The sequence below is a fragment of the Elaeis guineensis genome, chromosome 9, assembly GCF_000442705.2.
Source record: "Elaeis guineensis isolate ETL-2024a chromosome 9, EG11, whole genome shotgun sequence".
NCBI classification, from domain to species: domain Eukaryota; kingdom Viridiplantae; phylum Streptophyta; class Magnoliopsida; order Arecales; family Arecaceae; genus Elaeis; species Elaeis guineensis.
In genome coordinates, this window is record NC_026001.2 from 71,021,238 (window position 1) to 71,043,737 (window position 22,500).

The following is a 22,500-nucleotide window of genomic DNA, read 5'->3' on the forward strand; positions in this document are numbered from 1 at the left end:
AGACTTTTAATTGATGTCGGGATGAGGTTCTTCCCCATTCTGTCGTAACAGGTTTCAGCTCTGGTTAGGATGAGGTCCTCCTCTTGTTTCTAACGCGGCCGTGGGCGTACATATGGGCGTTGCTGGGCCCTTCCCACCTTCCGGCTAAAGAGAGCCGGGCCTTCGACTTTGCTCGAGTTAGGGCGAGGTTCTCCTTCTGTCCCTAACAGGCTGTGGGGGCGCATATGGGCTTGCAGGGCCTCTCCCCCATCCGACCTAAAGAAATCAGGCCTTCGACTTTGCTCAAGTTAGGGCGAGGTTCTCCTCCGTCCCTAACAGGGCTGTGGGGGCGCATATGGGCGTTGCAGGGCCTCTCCCCCATCCGGTCTAAAGGAAACGGGCCTTCGACTTTGCTCAAGTTAGGGCGAGGTTCTCCTCCTGTCCCTAACAGGGCTGTGGGGCGCATATGGGCGTTGCAGGGCCTCTCCCCCCATCCGATCTAAAGGGAACTGGGCCTTCGACTTTGTTCAAGTTAGGGCGAGGTTCTCCTCCTATCCCTAACAGGACTGTGGGGGCGAATATGGGCGTTGCAGGGCCTCTCCCCCCATCCGGTCTAAAGAAACCGGCCTTCGACTTTTCTCAAGTTAGGGCAGGTTCTCCTCCTGTCCCTAACAGGGCTGTGGGGGCGCATATGGGCGTTGCAGGGCCTCTCCCCCCATCCGGTCTAAAGGGAATCGGGCCTTCGATTTTGTCGAGACGAGGTTCCCCTCTCGCTTCTGATACAATTTGTTTGGATTGTCCTGTAGATGTAGGATAGTGCCAAAGACATGCAGATATACAATTTTAATTAAAATGAAGTTATTGGTAGTACATCCGTAAGTTTTTCGAGCTCCATGGTCGGGGAGGTCGGCCCCTCCGAGCTCCTTAAGATAATAAGTTCCAGGCCGGACTACTACTTTGACCTCATACGGGCCTTTCCAGTTTGGGGTGAGTTTCCCTCGATCCTGAGGTTGCTAGACAGCGGCTCGTCGAAGCACTAGATCTCCTGCTCTAAAGACTTTGTTCTTGACCCTGGCGTTGTAATACTGAGTGACTTTCTGTCTGTAGGCTGCCATTCGAACCTGGGCTATCTCCCGTCTTTCTTCCAGCAGGTCGAGGTTGGCTTTAAGACTTTGCGAATTTTGATGTTCGTCGAATGCCACGACTCGCGCTGACGGGAGTTTAAGCTCAATTGGGATGACGGCCTCCGTACCGAAGGCCAAAGCAAAGGGGGTCTACCCTGTGGGCAGCCTCTGGGTAGTTCGATACGCCCACAACACATGATAAAGTTCGTCCACCCAAGTTCCCTTCGCTTTTTCGAGCCTTGTCTTAATCTCCTGCAAAAAGGTTCTGTTAGTCACCTCAGCTTCGCCGTTCGCCTGAGGATGGGCTACCGATGTGAAGTTGTGGGAGATGTTTAGATCTTCACAGAATTCGATGAATTTCGCTCCCGCGAATTGCCGCCCATTATCAGGGATTAGGGTCCTAGGCAGACCGAACCTACACACGATCGACTTCCAGATGAAATCTTGTACTTTTGCTTCTGTGATTTTTGCTAGTGGTTCGGCTTCAATCCATTTGATGAAATAGTCGATTGCTACAAGGAGGAACTTCCTCTGCCCAAATGCCATGGGAAAGGGGCCAAGGATGTCATCCCCCATTGCGCAAAAGGCCATGGGGACACTCAAAGGTGTGAGCTCGATGGCGGGCTATCTCTGGACGTTAGCATATCTCTGGCATCGATCACACTTTCTGACATATTCAATCGAATCATGATGCATTGTCGGCCAGTAATATCCTTGGCGGATTAACTTATGGGATAAAGATCTAGCCCACAAATGGTTTCCGCAGATTCCTTCATGCACTTCCCACAAGGCGTAGTCAGCTTCCGAAGGCCGAAGATATTTTAAGAGGGGCAGGGAGTATGATCTCTTGTACAATTTGCCCTCATAAAGGATGTATCGGGAGGCTTGGTTTCGAAGCTTTCGAGCTTCTTTCGCATCCTGGGGGAGAACTCCATCTCTGAGATAGATTATCAGTGGGTCGACCCAGCTGGGCTCGTCGTCAATTTCCATCACGGGCCGCGACTCTTCTGTACTCGGGTGCTTTAGAACTTCAAAGAGAACACCTTTGGGCAGTTCGGCCAGAGCTAGCGTTGTCAGCTTGGAGAGAAGATCAGCCCTGGTATTTTCCAACCTTGAGATCTGTCTGATGTTGAAGCTGCTAAAGGCAGGGACGAGCTCCTTTACCCTTTCAAGGTATTTAGCCATACTGTCCTCCCGCACTTCGTAACTTCCGCTGACTTGTCCCACTACTAGTTGAGAGTCGCTGTGGACCCGGAGCTGATCTATTTTCAGCTCTTTGGCGATCCTTAGTCCTGTGATCAGAGCTTCATATTCCGCTCCATTGTTTGTTGCGGAGAACTCAAAACGTAGAGCGTACTCTGTGATGATTCCCTCCGGACTGACCAAGATCAGACCTGCACCTGCGCCTGACATGTTGGAAGACCCATCCACATAGAGGGCCCAAAAGCGATCAGAGGGATCTGCTTCTTCTTTGAGGGAGTTCGGTCGGGACTTCAGGTCGTCAATTTCGCTTTGTTCAGGTTCAGCCTCCTCTGGGATAGTACACTCCACTATGAAATCTGCCAGTATTTGGGCCTTCACTGCTGGCCTGGGTCGATAGTTGATGTCGAATTCTGTGAGCTCGATCGCCCACTTTGCCATCCTCCCAGAGGCATCCGCCGGTGCAAAATCACTTTGATCGGTTGATCGGTGAGCAGCGTCACGGTGTGCCCTTGAAAGTAGGGCCGGAGCCTCCAGGCTACAATCAACAAGGCGTAAGTCAGTTTTTCTAATTTGGTGTACCTGGTCTCGACGTCCCTCAACGCGCGACTGACGTAGTAGATTGGCCGTTGGACTTTCGCTTCTTCTTTGACAAGGATGGCCGCGAGAGCCATGGGAGAGACCGCCAGGTATAAAAATAGTTCCTCCCCAGGCTCCGGCTTTGCCAACAGTGGGGGTGAGCCGAGGTAGCTCCTTAGTTCTTCGAACGTCTGTTGGCACTCAGAGGTCCAACAGAAGTTCTTCGGCTGCTTGAGGGTTTGAAAGAAGGGTAAGCACCATTCGGCCGACCTTGCGACGAAGCGATTCAGGGCCGCTATCCTCCCCGTGAGGTGCTGAACCTCTTTTATCGACTTTGGGACGGCCATCTCCTGGATGGCGTAAATTTTCTCTGGATTGGCCTCGATCCCGCATCCCGACACCATGAAGCCCAGGAACTTTCTCGAGGTTACTCCGAAAGTGCATTTAGTTGGGTTCAGCTTCATTCTATATTTTCGGAGAGCGTCGAAGGTCTCCTCGAGGTCGGCGACGTGATCTCTGAAAGATTTGCTTTTTACGAACATATCGTCCACATAGACCTCCATGTTACGATTGATCTGCTCCTTGAAGATTTTGTTCACCAACCATTGGTAGGTTGCGCCCGCATTTTTTAGGCCGAAAGGCATGACCCTATAACAGTAAAGGCCACGATTAGTGATGAAAGCTGTCTTTTCTTCATCTTCCGGTGCCATTCTGATTTGATTATAGCCAGAGAATGCATCCATGAAGGTGAGGAGCTTATAGCCCGAGGTCGCATCCACCAGTTGATCGATTCTGGAAAGGGGGTAGCTGTCCTTTGGACATGCCTTATTCAGCTTTTTGAAGTCTATGCACATCCTCCACTTGTCGTTTACCTTTTTGACTAGGACAACGTTGGAAATCCAATCAGGATAATTGACTTCCTTAATGAATCTGGCTTTAAGGAGCTTGTCCACTTCCTCGGCTATCGCCTTCTGCCTCTCCGGTGCATGACCTCGGATTTTTTCTTTCATCGGTCGATGCTTTGGATCGACGGCCAGGCGATGCTCCATGACTTCCGTGTCAATCCCTGGCATGTCTGCTGGAACCCAAGCGAAAACATCCGCATTCCTTCGTAGAAAATCAATAAGACGCGTCCGCACCTCCTCCCCCAGGTTGGAGCCGATCATCGCTACATGCTCCGCGTTCCCGTCATTCAAAGGGATTGGTACCAGAACTTCAATTGGGGTGCCCCTCTCTTCGGTGAGGTCATCGCGAGCATCCAATCCATCGATGGGACAGGGGTCAGATTGGTTGCTTCTTTGCAAGGCTATGTTGTAGCAGCATCTGGCCAGGGCTTGGTCTCCCCGGACCTCTCCGATCCCCTGGTTGGTGGGGAATTTCAACTTCAAATGGTAGGTTGATACGACGGCTCGGAGAGCATTGAGGTCAGGTCGGCCGAGGATTGCATTGTAGGCTGACGGTGCCTTCACTATCAAGAAATTCATCAGAGCCCTGGATTGCCTTGGATATCGACCTGCAGCCACAGTCAAAGTTATTATTCCTTCCGTCGGAATAGCGTCACCGATAAACCCTACCAGAGGGGAGCTAATTGGTCTCAAATGGCCGTCAAGGATGGACATTCTTGAAAAGGCGTCGTAGAATAAGATGTCGGTCGAGCTTCCATTGTCGATAAGAATGTGACGGACGTCGTAATTTGCTATATTCATGGAAACTACGACCGCGTCGTTATGAGGGAATTGGACTCTCTGAGCATCTTCTTCAGTAAAGGTTATGGGCTCTTCAATCTTTTGCCGCTTGGGGGGTACGGCCGGTACGTTGGTTGCTTCCTGTCGGGATCCTCCTGAGATGGTGTTGGCGAAATCCGTCGGAGGCCGATTGTCTGACCACTCCATGCCGGCGACCATTGCCGGAGGATGCAGGGCCCGAGAAACCAGAGGCGAGACCGGGGCCCGAGATATGGCTACGGAGGCCGTGGGTAGCCGTGCGGATGCTTCGCGAGAAGACATCGGGCGAGGATCCAGTGGGGGAAAGGAGGAGCGAGTGTCGGAGAAGATGATCGGAGGCGGCTCCGTTGAGCGCTCCTTTAAGAACAAGGGTACCGCGCGAAAGCTCACCCCTTCCTCTAGCGCCAATCCTGTTGGTGCAAAAATCCGCTTACGCTGGAGAAGCTGGAGTCGCGGTCACCGCCGGGACCTGCAAAAGAAGTCTAAACCGGAGGTGGTGTTGCTCCGACAAGACCCTCCGATGCTCAAATCAGTTCTCTGCCTCAACAAGAATGGAGTGCTCGAACGGAAATTTTAACAGAGTTTCTAGGTAAAAATGAGAGCTTATAGAATAACGTATCTGGGATTTCCCTTTTATAGACGGAGGGGGTAACAAATTGATAGCGACGCCTGTAACCGTCTAGTAGTGGGCCGTCCAGAGTCAGGAGAAATTTATTGCGGAGGGTAGTGGAGTAGGATCGTGGCTATCGCCGTGGCTCGCCACGTGGAATCAATTACGGGGAGTGGAGCGGCGTCTGCTGTCGTGACTCGTCAGGGAGTGGTGGAATCGCATAGGATCCACCGCAGGGAGTGGAGCAGAATCATGGCCGTTAATACGGCCTGCCAGGGAGTAATGGAGCTGCGTAGGGTCCGCCGCAGGGAGTGGAGCAGTGTTGTCCATTACTGTGGCCTGTTAGGGGGTCCAGACTTGTCGGTCGAAGTTCGGTTGGAGTCGGTAGCGAGGTCTGGTACCCGTAGGAGTTTGGGCGAGGTCTTCCCGCAGTCGGAATAGAAGACGGAGTCTGGCTTCCGTAGGAGTCCAGACGAAGTCTACTTGTAGTTGGGGTCGTGGGCGGAGTCCGGCTCCCATAGGAGTCCGGACGAAGTCTGTTTGCAGCCGTTGGAGTCGAGGACGGAGCCCGGCTCCCGTAAGAATCCGGGCGGAGTCTTCCTGCAATTAAAATCAAAGGTGAAGTCCGACCCCCGTAGGAGTCCGAACAAGGCTTACCAGCAGTTGAAGTTGAGGACGGAGCCCAGCTCCCGTAGGAGTCCGGGTGGAGTCTACTTGCGGTTGAAGTCGTGGGCGGAGTCCGGCTCCCGTAGGAGTCCGGACGAAGTCTGTCTGCAGCCGTTGGAGTCGAGGACGAAGCCCGACTCCTGTAGGAATCCGAGCAGAGTCTTCCTGCAATTAAAATCAAAGGTGAAGTCCGGCTCCCGTAGGAGTCCGGACAAGGCTTACCAGCAGTTGAGGTTGAGGATGGAGCCCGGCTCCCGTAGGAGTCCAGGCAGAGTCTACTTGCGGTTGAAGTCGTGGGCGGAGTCCGACTCCCGTAGGAGTCCGGACGAAGTCTGTTTGCAGCCGTTGGAGTCGAGGACGAAGCCCGACTCCCGTAGGAGTCCGGGCAGAGCGATGGGAGTTCACCAACAGCAGTCGAAAGTCGGAAGAGACTTGCGAGGGTCAATCCCGCCAAGAACTTCGGCCGAGGGTATTTTATACCCAACAGATTCTATTTTTTCTTTCTACTACCTCATTTTGTTGGGGTGTCCTAGGTGCTGAAAAATTATGGCCTATTCCTTTTTCATCACAAAACTTTTTAAAATCTTGATTTTCAAATTCGATTCCATGATCACTTCGAATATTTTGAATTGAAAAACATTTCTCATTTGTGACTTTTCGATAAAATTTAAAAAAAACTTGAAAAGTTTCATCCTTGTGTGCCAAAAAGAAAACCCATGTAAAATGAGAGAAATTATCAGTAATTACAAAACCATATCATTTTCCTCCTAGACTAGTAGTTCTGGTAGGTCCAAATAAATTCATATGCAATAGTTCTAATGGTCTAGAAGTTAAAACAATATTTTTAGATTTGAATGAAACTCTTATTTGTTTACCTAGTTGGCATGCATCATAAATTTTATCCTTTTCAAAATTTAATTTGGGTAAACCAATAACCAATTCTTTCTTAATGAATTTTGAAAGTGAGTGCATGCTAATATGTACAAGCCTACGATGCCAAAGCCAACTAGTCTCATTAATCTTGACATTCAAAGATACTAGGCATTGCATATTTATTTTGGATAAATCATTCAAATCTACCATATAAACATTGCCATGTCTATGCCCAACAAATTTAATGCCTTCATTAATAGGACTAGTTACAATGCAAATAGAAGATTCAAAAATAACTTAATATCCTTTATCACAAAATTGACTGATGCTTAATAAATTATGTTTTAAACCATCTACTAACAAAATATTTTCAATAAACTTGGAGGGAGTGATACCAATGTTATCTATACCGATGATCTTTCCTTTACCATTGTCTCCAAAGGTAACCAGCCCTCCATTCTTAGCATCAAGTATGATGAATTGGGATTCATCACCAGTCATGTGTCTCAAGCATCTGCTATCAAGATATCATTTTCGGTTTGCTCCTTGGGATGCTAGGCATACCTGCAAGTAAAAGTCAAGTTTTTACTTTAGGTACCCAAGCTTTCTTGGGTCCTTTTTGGTTAGTCACAATGGTTCTTTTTGGAACCCATATTTTCTTTGCATTAGAATTTAAGAAATTGTTAGAGAGACAAGTGTATGACTTGTGACCTACTTTATCATATTTGAAGCAAGTAATGTTTGAAAACTTATTGTTTGAAGAGTTTACATAGATATTTTTTAGAAACTTTTATTTCTTTAAGGGGTTGTAACCAAGACCAGCCTTATCATAAACAGTCTTTTGATTTTTAAAAATCATATTAAGTTTATTAGAACTTAAAGTAAAATTTTCAACTATTGATTTTAGCTTGGCAATTTCGTTCTTTAAGTTCAGATTTTCTTGAAGCAAGATAGATTTTTCATTTGAAATGCTCTCATTTTATTTTAGTAGAGATTGATTCTTTGATTTTAACTCTTTGTTCTTTACCCCTAGCTTCTTTAGTTCATCAATTAAATCATAAAAAGCTTCATGAAGTTCTTCAAAGGTAAAGTCAACAGGAGTTGAAGAATTTACCTCATTTTTATGTGCCATAAGGCACAAGTTGGCTTGTTCAGTTAAGTCTTCTTCTTCAGAGCTTGACTCATCACTTCCACTCCAAGTAGCCATCATGACCTTCTTCTTGTACTTCTTGGGATCCTTCTTTAGTTGTGGGCATTCAGACTTAAAATATCCTGGTTTCTTGCATTCGTAGCAGATAAGGGGTTGGTCTTTATCCTTTTCTTTGCTATATTTCTCTTTTATGGGTGGCCTCTTCCTCATTCTTTTTTCTTTTTCTTCAAAAATTTCTTAAACCTTCTGGTAATGAGAGCCATTTCTTCATCCTGCTCTTCATTTTTCGTATCATCAGTTTCTTCATCAAGTTGAGCCGTAGATTTGAGGGCGATTGTCCTCTTCTTTTTGACTTCTTCTTCTTGGTGTTGTTTCATGCTCAACTCATGTGTCATCAGTGATCCTAGAAGCTCTTCTAAGGATAGAATGTTCAGATCCTTGGCTTCTTGGATGGCGGTCACTTTGGCTTCCCAAGTTCTTGGTAATGATCTAAGAATCTTCTTTACGAGGTCACTGTTAGAATAAGACTTACCAAGATTTTTCAGACCATTTATAATATCAGTAAAATGAATAAATATTTCAGTTATAGATTCATCATGTTCTATTTTAAAAAGTTCATATTTATGCACGAGCATGTTAATTTTGGATTTTTTCACTTGATTAGTTCCTTTATGAGTTACTTCTAATCTATCCCATATTTTCTTAGCAGACATGCAAGTTGAAATACGATTGAATTCATTTGCATCGAGGGTATAATACAAGACATTCATGGCTTTAGCATTTAGTTGAGCCATTTTCTTATCAACCTCATCCCATTCTTTTTCGGATTTAGTTGATTCCATACCATCAATAATTTTAGTGGGTGTGTGTGGTCCGTTTACTATGATACTCTATATATCATAGTCAAGTACTTGAATGAAGATTTTCATCCGAGCTTTCCAATAAGTATAATTTGACCCATTGAAAAGTGGAGGTCGGTTAGTGGACTGCCCCTCGGCTAAAGAAGTACCAACTTGAGTTGTCATAGATCTTTAGCTCTTTGATTGGTTAGATCAAAGTAGGGCTAGAGCACCGGACTCTGATACCACTTGTTGCCCAGCTATGCAATCCAAGAGGAGGGGTGAATTGGGTTTCTAAAAATTTTAAACTAAACTTACACCTTATGAAGATTATTTAACAATAGCAAAATAAGTAAGGAGAGTATAATTGATTCAAGGCTAATGGTTGAATGCAAGAATGTAAGAGAATAAAGAAGTTCTAAAAGGAGAGCAATTAAGCCAACACAAACAAGAAGATTTATAGTGGTTCGGTGCCAACCTTGCACCTACATCCACTCTCCAAGCTCCTACTTGGGAATTCCAATCCACTAAACTATATTCAACTTGAATACACTCGTCGAAAACTCTGACTCTAGCTATCTCAAGCTAGTCCACTTATTTTTCGGGTATAAGCCAACCCAATACAATCCGATTCAAGGTTCGGATCAACCTTCCCACGTTTTGGAACCCCTCCAAAACAAAAATAATAACTCAAAAGGAGTATTACAATTAATTGCATAAAAATACAGATGAAGCTCCTTTATGAGCGAATGAAGCTTTAAATATACTTTACTCAAGTAGAAGAAAGCTCTTTCTGATTTTCTCAAGATGATTGGAGACTTGAATGAGCACTTGAGGAGTTAGTGAACTTGAATTAAAAGCTTCTTGAATGCTTTAAGAGGGCTCTTGCTTAGAGTTGAAAAGAATGCTTGAAGAACCTTTTTCAAAAATCTTTCTCTCTCTTCTTATCTTTTATTTCTTTCTTTTTGTCTCTTTATATAACTTCAAATAATGGTGAAGAGTAATCTGGGCTGAAATAGAGCCGTTAGAGCACATTAAATGAGCATTAAATGCAATTAAAACAGGTTAAAAATTAGTCATTGCGGAACTTTTCCGTCACAAGGGTCGACTCATAGGGTCGACTCATGCTCATGGGTCGACTCATAGGATCGACCTCTGTGGAACAGAACAGAAAATAACTATTCTTGTAATTTTGGCCTGCAAAGCAGTAGAGGTCGACTCATAGAATCGACTCACAGAGAGTGCCAGCTAAAATCTCAGCGTGCCGTTCAGCTCTTTAAGCCATGAGTCGACTCATGGGGTCGACTCAAAAATAAAAATCTGATTTTCTTGCAAAATATACTTCCAAAGATGTTGAAATTTTCTCTAGTAGACTGCACGTCTTTTGTTCTTGCTCTTGAGGCTTCTGAATCAAGTATTGATAAAATTATGATTTTGCCCCTGAAAAGCAATAAGTCTTTTTCCAAGCCAAGATCATTAGTAATCCCCTCAAATGCTTTGTAATCATCAAAATCAATTCAAGGAGCAACATAGGATCAAAAGGATAAATTATGCAGTAACCATATGTATGAATTCTGAAATATTCTTTTACAATAATTTGACCTATCTGGACGTCGTGAACCATTGCTAGATGGTATCTCGATTAGTACAGAAATTAGTTCCTGTGCTACCAGCTTAGTGCTTGAACCTATAGAGTCACACACACAAATCAGACAAAGTAAGAAGAAATTGGTCTATGTTTATATGTCTAATTTAAAAGTATTTGACTTGATTGAACATATTAGCTAACTTAATTGAGAATTAAGTTATGGATCAAACGGAATTGAAGAGTTACTATGTCTAGCTAGCACTACATATGAGGTTCAGGTTCGATTTCGAAGATGAATAGTTTCTGATCTATGATCCATGGAGCATATGAGAGATTAAATTTAAGTGTTGATTAATTTTAGATTAGATTTGAATTAATTAAACTTAAATGGATCTAAAAATTTAAGTTAGACTTGGTACAAAAGTCTTAAAGAGTTTGGAATTAACAACCTTTCGAAATTATTTCGAACCAACCTCGAATTGGATTTGAATCGGACTCGATTTGGATGAGATATAAAAAATCTTTCTTGCACTGAGATTCTTCTCTCATATGGGCCGATCAATATCTGAAATGGTGCTGATTTGGAGCATCCCATGTGGGTGAGGGATTGAATGCAAAGTGATTGTCATATGTGATGATAATTCTATCTCATGTAGGAATCCTTCTTTCATGAGTATTGGACTGATTCAAATTAGATTTGAGTTAGAAGTCCTATACTTATTGGGTCATAGGATTCATCTATAAATAGAGAGGGTCTCTGTCTATAGATGCATAGAAAACAAATCAGATTGAGAGAAGAGAAAAAGAGAGAGAGAAAGGTCCCTTCTTCTCCTTGGCCTCTTCCTTTAGTGCCGCCCCCTTTCACCTTAGCATGAGGGTCTTCTTGGGCATCCTCTTTACTGGTGTGAGGTGTCACACCAGTATCTCTCCTCTTCGTTTGATTGGGTTACAAAGGTGAATTGATCGGAGTTTATCCTGCTTCCCTATGGCGTCTGGTGTGTATACGAAATAGAGGGTCTACACTTTCAGACCTCCATGAAGGATTATTTTAGATTATTTGAGATTTGATCTTTGGTTTCGCAGCTAATCAAGTAAGAATTTGATCCTTATTTATATAGATTAATAAAAAAAAATTTAGATGCAATCTGAGCAATTTGAAAAGAAACTGTTTCCTTTCCTTCATAGGTTTCTTCTAAAGCTTGTCAAAGATCTTTAAAAGCTTTATATTTTCTGTAAGTTTCATATAGTTCATCAGATGGGTAACTTAGAATTCTAAACCTACAGTGATAATCTATTTCTTTAAAGGATTTAGAATCTTTACAAGAGAAGGATGATTCAAATGGTAGTGATTTTCCTAGAGTAAATAGTAAATATAAAGATATCAACTAGGCTTCTAATTGTTCTTGCCACTTAAAAAATTTTTTTCCATTGAACCTATCATGTTTGAGACTAGATGAATCTTCAGAATTCATAGAAAAAAATCTCAAAAGAAAACTAAGGAGCAAGACTACAAGAGAAAAGAGCTGCAAAAGACATATATCGAAATATTTTAGTGATTCCATATCACTGATTTATCTGTAAAATCTTATTATTTTCTACTAATAGTAAGAAATAAATTTTAATATACAACAGAACTAATAAACAAAAATTTAAATAAATTTTAATGCAGAATAGAATTGATAAACAGAAATTTAAATTTTTTTTAGGATAAAAAATTAAATTTTCAATAGGCTATTAGCAAAAAAATAAACACCAGTTATACACTATTACTAACTCAAACTTATTACATCAATATGAGAAAAATAACTATTACATTATCACTAACAGAACTGACTATACAAGATCAAATAATTTTTATACCAAGAAATTTGATAGGTTGTTAGCAATTAAATCATAATCGGAACGGATCTCGCCTTAGATTGATAGGAATCTTGTTTCCCACAAAAGCCGATTGCAATTTGATTAAACTAACAAATAAATATTAATAGTAAATCAATCTAAAATAAATATTAAATTAATATTAAATCAATCTAAAGCTTACATATCAGAGGCATGCAATACACTATCCTAAACCGATTTTCGACTCTTGTATGGGATCAAACTCAAGAAATTCACCTCAAGATATAACTGGAGACCTCTCGCATGACCATGGAGAAGATAATAAAGCTTCAACCAACAGATGAATGATCAAAGGATCAAGAAAAATTTTGAAGAAGAAAATATTGGGCAAAGAAGAAAAAATGAGATCAGAAGAGAGAAAGGAGCAGCGAATATTTTCCGTGCCAAAAATCCTCCACCACAAGGTCATTATATAGGCACACGGACTGGCTAATCTAATATTAATCTCATAACTATCCAATCAAAATGGGTAGAAACAACTTAACAAATCGCAAAATAGGCAGAAACAATTTAACCAATCGCAAAATAGATAGAAACAACTTAACAAATCTCAACGGGCAAAACACAATATTTGAAAAATAAAAAAAAGATCGGAGAAATAAAATATAGGCCCGCCATATCGCAAAATGGATGAAAGTAATTTAATCAATCACAAACAGGACGGAAACAAATCTCAACGGGCAAAACATAATGGTCTGAAAATAGAAAAAAGATCGGAGAAACAAAATGTAGGCTATGCCGCAGTGCGATCGTGTAGGTCCAGATTAGACCATGCCATACGTATTCATAAATCTAAGAGGAGGATCTTCAAAATAAATTTCTTTTTTAATTTTTTTTTTAATATGAGACTAAACATCATAAAAATTAGTAGTTTAGTTGGAAATAAATGGAAAAAAATTTAGTTTTCAATTTTTCTCTAAAACCAATGCAACCTCCCACTGTTTTGCCCCATCCAAAAGAAAAAAGAAAAAAAAAAATCCATGGGGATGGTGCTGCAAAAAAAGAAAGAAAGAAAAAATTACTGAATTGGGGCATGCCTCCCTCCTGTCTCATCCTATCATTAAAAATAAATAAATAAATAGATAAATGGCATGTCTCTTTCTCTGGCACTTGGCAAATTTTGGGGCCACGTCTTGACACATATTAAGGCTAACGCTCGGCAAATAGGGGGACCTCTGCACTCCCCTTTAACATACAGGATAGATATATAGATGTTACAGATATTTATGCAGAGTGTTGGTCTGCATTTGGCATCCATGCCTACATTTACTACTTTTGGACTTTAAGATGGCTGTTTCTTTTGTCTACAAATTGGGCGAGATAATTAGTATTTCCTATATGTAGAGTTTGGCGACCCAAATGGGATTACCAAGGCATTCTTAGATCACGAATGATCTTTATCTTGAAATAATATAATCCTAGATGATACTATGTTTAATATGTTATATTCTATTAATTAAAAATTTATGAATATTTATGAGTAATTTATTTGATATTTTATAAAAATTTAATATCATTGACCATTATATAATAGCAAGACTATCCTTATATATTTCACAAAAATCATTGATCCTATAAAAATATATTAATTATTATTATAAAATAATATTTTTCACTTGTGCTTATAATGTATTATTATTTTAGTACTTATATTTATTTTATTAAAAAAATAAGATAAATAAAAATAATATATTAAATAATTTTACAATATAAATATAAAGTACAATAATATATTTCTATTATAATTTAAAAATATAATTAAATATTAGTATGATAATAATATGATCAATAATATATTATAATATATTATATTTATAAATACTATATATTAATGTCAAATATAAAATAATATTAATATAATATATGAATGACATATCGATATATCAATTTTTATAGCTAGTCGGAGCATGTTTGGCTCTCATGTTAGGTTAAAATCATGGTTTTGAAACGATCTTGGATACTTGTTCTTCGGGACAAATCTATCGTCATTTAATTGGATGGTGATACGAGGAGGAATGAGGATAATTTGGGATTATTGTGATATAGAATCACCATCGTAAAAGCAAACATGGTGATCTTACCGTTACCCATATTATCTTTGATCTTAGGAAATATCTCCAATGGTGTTTTAGGTGTATCACCTTTATGCACGATGTTTTTCTTTGCTAATACCATCATGGGCATAGTTGCTCCACACCCAAAGGAAAAAAAAACGCAATTTGCATGAGAAAGTCAGATCTGCCGTCCAAATCCCCATTCAAAAGATCCTATCCATTCACACATATCGTCACACATAGTCGTCGCTTTGCCTACTCGGACGCATGCTACAAACGGATATGATCGTCTTAGAGGCAACATGGATGGCAGATCTCTCAATCGCATAGAACTCTCCATATGCGACCAAGGAACGCACTGTCCTATATAATGCGTCTTCAAGAAACCCTAAGGTTTTGAAGGAGGAGAGGGAAGGTGGGAGAGAGCAAGCGGCGGGGAAGTCCCGAAGAAGAGAAAGAGAGAGAAGCCTTCCTTGCCTCCGCCAGAATGGGTAAGATTAAACCCTAGAATCGTCTCCTTGACGAAGTTAACCAGACGATCTCTTCGATTCCTCTGCGACTTACGTCCATGGCGTTCTCGTGTTGTTCACAGGTATCTCGCGAGACTCTATGCACAAAAGGCGCGCGACGGGAGGAAGAAGAAGGCCTGGAGGAAGAAGAGAAAGTAAGCCCCATTTTAGCTTCCTATAGGACCCCTGATCTTATGTTCACTGTCCATTCTTTATCGATTGGCGGAGCGTACTCATGAATCATTTGATTTATTTATTGCTTTTCTCTGTTTTGCTCGTTTGATCACTGTCCTTTTTGATTTACAGATTGTTATTTGCTTATAAACTGGATTTTTGTGCATGATTGTTGGATTGGTGGCGGCTTTTGTTTGAAGATCGGCTGTTTTCGTCATAATTTTTACTTTTAAGCCTCGCTCCGATTAATTGTTTGCTTATCTCTCTTGCTTTTTGAATCATTAGAGTCGATTTGATTCTTATTTACTTGTAGAATGAGTATCTCTTCCAATTTTTCATCATTTTTTTTTGGTAAAAATCTCAGTTATGTCTAAGTTTTTATTTTTGGGGTTTCTTCTCTTTGCTGACTTGCTGAGTTCGTGTGTTTAAAGCGATCTCTTTGTCTGTATTTGTTTCTCCATTAGAAGATTTGCTGATTTGCCCTTAATTTTCATGAAAATTTGTTGTTTCCTTATGTATTGTCATTTTGGTAACGTCCCTCGCGATGTATGAGATGAGCTAAATAATGAAATTTTCTTTCTGCTTAATGTATAACCTTCTTTTGTGAGAAGGATTTTTGTTCCCGAAGTGTTCTATGGGTTTGTTCTACATTCTGAATCATTTTGGAATCCCACTTGAGAGCTTTTTTATTCATGTTTATTTCATTAGTTTTGTGAAATGTTGTTGGTTTTTCACGTGGTTTGATGTTGGTTCTGTCTTACCTTGAAGGTATGAGTTGGGCCGCCAGCCTGCAAACACTAAGCTTTCCAGCAACAAGACAGTTAGGAGGGTTCGTGTTCGTGGAGGTAATGTGAAGTGGAGGGCCCTCCGTTTGGATACTGGCAATTACTCTTGGGGGAGTGAGGCTGTGACTCGCAAGACTCGTATCCTTGATGTTGTGTACAATGCCTCAAACAACGAGCTTGTGAGGACACAGACCCTGGTGAAGAGTGCTATTATCCAGGTTGATGCTGCCCCCTTCAAGCAATGGTACCTCCAGCACTACGGTGTTGAGATTGGTAGGAAGAAGAAGGCCCCAGCTGCCTCCAAGAAGGAAGCAACAGAGGTATCATTCCCTCACTGTTGTGTTTTCCATTTCACTTCTCTAATTAAAATTGGTTTCCCCTTTTGTATTCTTGATTTATCATATCAGGATTTTGGTTGGTCGAGTTCATTTTTAATTCCTTTCACCAGAACTTTAGTTGAATATATTCTTTATTATGAGTTCATTTTTTGCATACATTTGATTCAATCTCATGGATGCACATTCATGATATCTAGTGGACACTTTGGTCTTCCCATGTTTCTGATTACTTGAAAAAGTAATAAATCTGTATTGCTTAAATTCTATATATTTGAAACTTTTTATTGGTTTGAGTTTGTCTATTATTTCTTTTGAGTTCTCCACTTTTTCCCCAAAATTTGATTCTCTTCTCTATTGGAAGTTTTATTGAAGCCATGACTTTTACAATGGAACCATCTTCTAGCTAGTTGGCAATCCTTGTCATCTCTGTCCTGAAAAGGATCATTCACTGCTCTTTGTAAATCATTTGTGTTCTATGACGTAGTTTATGCTGGTAGGCAAGAATAAATGATTATACTGGAGGAGATAGGTGCGTGGTGTGGGAGGTGCTGTTCATTTATTGAGGTCAATTTCCTACTAGTTTGATAGGAACGTAAACTAGTTTGGTCAAGTTACTTGTGAAAGTCCCCACTTATCACATCTAGTTAGGCATGTAATTTGCATGAGGTCGTTCTCTGTTTGCTAGCCCCACACTGCTGATCCTTTTTGTAGCGGTTGGTTTAATTTTATTTATGCTTTTGAAGCAGTTTGCCAGTTGTTTATCTTCCAAGCTTTAATGATGATAAAGATGTAGACATCGGGATGCATGTCAAGTTGTGCTTCAGATTATTTGCTGGGGTTTAGTCAGACTTTAGCGTTTGCTTACTGCTATATGTCTGGAATTTTCTAATCATGAACAGCTTTTAAGCAGTTTTTACATTGCTTGTTCAGAATTCAAATACTACAAGAACTTTATTGGAACATGTATTTAACCAATTACAGTGTAGAGAGCATGTTGACCTCCTTGGTATTAGTTTTCGCATGCTTGATTCTAAATCCATATATTTTGTTCTGCTGATTTTACTGTTTATCTGTTCTGAACTGCATTCTAGAGATAGTTTTAGCTGTACCATCCAATCAAGTGATTATCTTTATTCCGATAGTTGACATTATCTGACTATTATCCATTCATCTGGTGTGGGGGGCAGGAGGGAGAAGGTGCTACAGAGGAGGCAAAGAAGAGCAACCATGTCCTCAGGAAGCTGGAGAAGCGCCAGCAATGTCGTACACTTGACCCCCACATTGAAGAGCAATTTGGTAGTGGGAGATTGTTGGCTTGTATCTCATCCCGCCCTGGCCAGTGTGGCAGAGCTGATGGGTAAGCTGAAAATTTTTTCTGATTTAACGTTTTGAGGACTAACAAAAGAATCATTTTTCCGTGTACCATTGGGTCTTGTGGATATTTGGGTTGGTAGTGACTTAGCTGCAGTACTCTCATTCCTTTGGTTGCTTGCTTGTTGCAGGTACATATTGGAAGGCAAGGAACTGGAATTTTACATGAAGAAGATCCAAAGGAAGAAGGGCAAGGGAGGTTCTGGAGCTGCTGCTTGAGTCGAATCTGTTTAGTTGCTTGGTTCTTCCGTTTTATGCACTTGTTTGAGTTCCATAGACTGAGGACAGGTGATGAGTCATTTGAAATTTTGACATGCATTGTAGATGTTAGAGATGAGAACTGTTTATTGTTTCTAGCGATCATTATATTTCCCATTGCGTTCGATAGCAGACATATATTGATTGGACCTCAAAACACAAATTTTGCTGATGAAAGTTATGGAACGTATTGCTGGAAGTACTTGTAGTTGTTTTTCTGCCTCATTTAAAAAAAAAAAAGAAATATATGTGAGATTATTGGACTTATTGCTGGTGTATTCTATTGGGTATACCATCACACCATATTCATCTTGCTCAGTTTTTTTATACTATAGAGGGTTATCGGTTTGTTAGCTTTTTAAAATATAGGTGAGTTGGGTTGCATGTGTATCGTCTCATCTGTTTGGATGGTTATTGAGTGCAGGGTTAGGGTAGCGTTGGTGGTCTGTAGTCAGAGTAGGAGGTGACCTCATGGAGGAGTGGGGGGGCTCCTTTTTTCTTTTTGTGGGGGCGGGGTTGTGGAGAACGAGAGGGGGTTTTGTTTTCTTGTATGAGGTAATACTTAATTTTTAAAATATCTTGATTTTAAGTTTATTTACAGATCTATGGTAGTTTGGATGATCTGAATATTACATATGAAATTGTGAATCGAATCTATACTTTGTTGTCATGCAAGACGACATGGTGGATTGAACGCATGATTTTTTTTTTAAGTGGTTGTGTCATGGAAATCGTAATCCATGAGATGGAGTTGTGTAAAGAGGACTTGAGTAGAAAAAACAAAACAAGGTTTGTTTTTGAATAATAAGTGTAGAGAGAAGTTTAGAAAGTTGTAGGAGGAAGGATGGTAGATTTAAATCATTGCTTTTCTATGATAATGTTAATAAGCCAATCGATCCTATCTTAATAAAATATTTTTATAATAATTTTAGTTTTGGTTGTTCAAATTATTCTATTTCATCGTATGTTAAAGTCAAAATTATGAAGTTTGATTTTAGTTTTTTTGATCAAATTGCGCGTTTCATACTTCTAATTGTATTTCCTATGGTGGTTGGTAATGGTGTTAAAAACGTGGTCATTTTTTTTTTAGTAGACAATTTAGTTTTGTTTGACACAACAGGAGTGAGCTTGGTATTGATAGGATAAGATGAAGACTAAAATCTAAAGATGGCATTGGGTCGAGTTCGGGATAGATTTCTAACTATCCAAATACTCAATAAACAATTTAAACTTAGTTCTAACACTATCAGGATTGGATTTTTTTTTTTGTTCAAATTTATCTCAATCGAATATCGGATAATTTAGGTTTATCCATTCCAATTATAATTGAGTCACATTTAGTATTTTTTTATTTCTATCAATTCTAAAGCCACACTATCATTTCCTAAATCATTCTGTCTTAAATAAATAAAAATTAATAATACTTAATTTATATTCAATCAAAATAAAATTTAAATTATTTTAAATAAATAAAATTTAATAATATTTAGTTTAACAATATTTAGTTTTATATTTAATCAAAATAAAATTTAAACACAATACAAATTTAATAGATCAAGATATTCAGCAACAATATTTAGTTCTAACACTCCTGGTAGATTGATGGTTGGTTGACAGACTAACGGTGGTGTCACTACTGATCAGAGAAGGGGTGGATGGTGGTATAGGTATGTCCGATCAGTCGTGTGGGGGTGAGGATGGTTTGATTTGTCATTTTGTGCTTTATGTTTGCGGGACGGTGGCTAAGGGAATAAGAAAAAGGGAGAAAAGAGGAATGAATGGATAAGTTAGAGTTTAGTAACTAATAGATGTAATTGATAAATAAATTAATATATATATATATTAAAATATTAAAATAGTTCTAGTCGGATATCGGGTTGGATGCATAACTATTCAATCCGATCCAAATTCAAAATTAAACATTTGTGTTTTATCCAAACTCAGTCATGCATAACTATCTGATTCAATCGAGCCGAGTCAAGTATTCATGGGTTTGGGTTTTGTTGTCATTCCTATTGGAATCTAACCACCTGAGAGAAAATTAGGCAATTGGCATGTACTGCATCGATTGAATCAGGCGGTCGATTTGGCCTGATCGATCGAGTTCGATCGTCCATTAGGATAACTCAGTCGATCGCTTCATGGGGGTTGGTCGACAACCTGATCTGTATCATGCCAAGTTGATCGGTCGCCCCCTTGAGGTGATCGACCATCTTATATCGAGATGGGTGATCGAAGCCAGTCGATCGCCTGCTGTCTTCTGATCCAATCCGGTCGACCGCAATACTGTCTCAATCGATCAGTTTTTTTTTTTTTTGTTGGGTTTTCAAGGTGTTTTGCTTTACTTGATAATTGATTTTCTTATAATGCATGGGAATCTGTTATAATCCAAAGCAAAATTTAGCATGACCGTTACTGTATGGATGATTATGGGATGAGACAACTTATAAAGTTTTTGTTAGATTTAGTTTAATCTGATTTTAAGCAAGCCTTATGATGAGTTTTGGACTATTGGGATATGTGTTATCTGCCTTATACTTCATATAAAATTACTAGTTATTAGTTGTTGGTGGTCTACTAAAAATCTTTTTTCATACTTAATTATGAAAGCCAAATTGTCTTCTTTTTTTTTTTTTTTTTTTTTTATTTATATTTTATGGATGTTGCAATAATGTAATGAGTTTGACCAAGATAGATGATGTTAGGTTGGGAAGTCCAAAGAATTAGTAATGTTTGAATTTGGAGAATGATTTAGAATTTTAATTAAATAAATAAAGTTAAATATTTTTATTTTCTAATGAAGAAAGAATCAAGTCTATATGGTACATAAATATGATAAAATATAAAAATCATGTCTCATACGTGGGTCGTGTCTTCTCCGAGTAAGTTGTTTTTGACGGTGCATTGGTTCAACTTCACTTGGCCCCTCTATTTTCTCACCTCATGCTGTTCGTCGTATATTTAAAATGTGCAGTAATCTCTTTGATAGACTGGAACTGGCTTATGTTGCCCTGCATTTTGGAATCGGAAATGGAGAGGCAGTATGTTGTTTGCTATTTTATCTATGTAAAATAGAAGGAGATGCTCCCGACAACGGTGGATGAGAAAAAGGTGTAGGGGTGTCAATCGTAGACACTCATAAAAATAGGATTATGCCAATTGACAGCATGGATGACTGATGTGCATATGCATGTCTGAATATTAATATAGGATCCGGATGAGCAAGATCATGTATCTCGCCAGATCGTTCTTCTGCCATAGACATGTACATATTGAGCAGTATAATATAAAATAATAAATATGAAAAGTAATTAAATAAAATTTAACTCATTCTAGATAGCCAAACATTGTATGAGTACGAATCGATGAGTGATATGATGGTATCATTATATATAGGATTTATAAAAGTTCATGGCACCATCTATAATCTGTTTTTACCATCTCTTCTATAGCTAAATAAAGTATTGATGAGTGATACTCTATTCTTGATCCACTCATTCTCTAATGTAATATAATATAGTATTCGTGTCATAATTGATTGGAATAAGCTGTTGGATTCCAAATTGGTGCAACACTTTATTAGCATAGTGTTGCTTTATGATATGGAAATATAAAAGTGACATCTGGCTTCATCATATATTCGATCCATTAAAGCTATAATGTAGTATGGCTATGTTCTGCAGGGTCAAAATCCTTAAGTAATAGTATTGTATCTAGGATCGATAAAATATGATCCGATCCGTCAATTGACTTGTGTTCGACTCACCATAAATATATTTGGATTTAGGCTAAACGGATTTGGATCATAAATGGATCGATCTATTTAATCCATTTAATAATTGGATCGGATTTAGATTTTAGATATCTGATCCGTTTAATCCGTTTAATATTCAGATCGGATTGAGTCAAATAACTCATTTAACCTATTTAACCTATTTCTAGCTCATTTAACCTAATTTGTTTAATCTGTTTAATCCATTTAAAATCTATTTAACCTATTTCTGATCCATTTAATCCAATCTATTTAATCTGTTTAATCTAATTTGACTTATTTAATAAATGAGTTAAATGGATCGGGTCGGATTACCTGTTTAATAAACGAATCGGATTCAGATTGAAATTTTTGATCCGTTTAATAAACAGGTCGGATTTAGATTGATAATTTTCTGATCCGACCCGCATTGATCTGATCCGTTTATGATCCGACCTTATCCGATTGCCACCCTGATAATATCAGGTTGTTTGATTTATCCGTGAATAGATATCCAATCATTAATCGCAAAATATATGATCTAGTATAGCGCTGTATGGCTATAATCATATTTTATAAATGTCTATTAGGGGTGTAAAAAATTGCTAGCATTTTATATATTTATATATATACCTATATTATATGTTTTATATATTTATATATACATTTATGTTATATGTATATTCAAAGTTGGGCTATATACTTTATATGAATTAAGAATCTAAAATATTGATTTGATCCTATTTCAATCTAACTTAGATTAAATTTGATTTGATTATGGATCATAATAAATGAATAAAAAATAGAAACAAAATCTACCAACCTGCTTAAATCGAAAAATCATTTAAACCATTCAAATATTTGGAAAAGCTACGTGAACAAACTGAATCGATATACAACTAAATCGAAGAAACCGATTGTATTTAGTCAAATATTTGATCTTAGAAATCTCTTAAATCGAATAGTCGATTCAATTTTAAAAAATCACTTAAAATCGAATCGATCGAATGGTTTTCAGCTCTAATGTCT

At 39.1% G+C, this 22,500-nt stretch overlaps 1 protein-coding gene across 1 annotated transcript; it reads left to right on the forward strand.

Moving 5' to 3' along the window:
- Positions 1–14,757: 14,757 nt before the first annotated feature.
- On the forward strand, positions 14,758–17,919 carry LOC105033948 (small ribosomal subunit protein eS8). Its single transcript, XM_010908933.4, is given in 6 exon segments — positions 14,758–14,776; positions 14,878–14,922; positions 14,925–14,949; positions 15,737–16,073; positions 17,279–17,448; positions 17,594–17,919. Coding segments are annotated over 6 exon segments (669 nt in total). The 5' UTR covers positions 14,758–14,772; the 3' UTR covers positions 17,682–17,919.
- Positions 17,920–22,500: the final 4,581 nt, after the last annotated feature.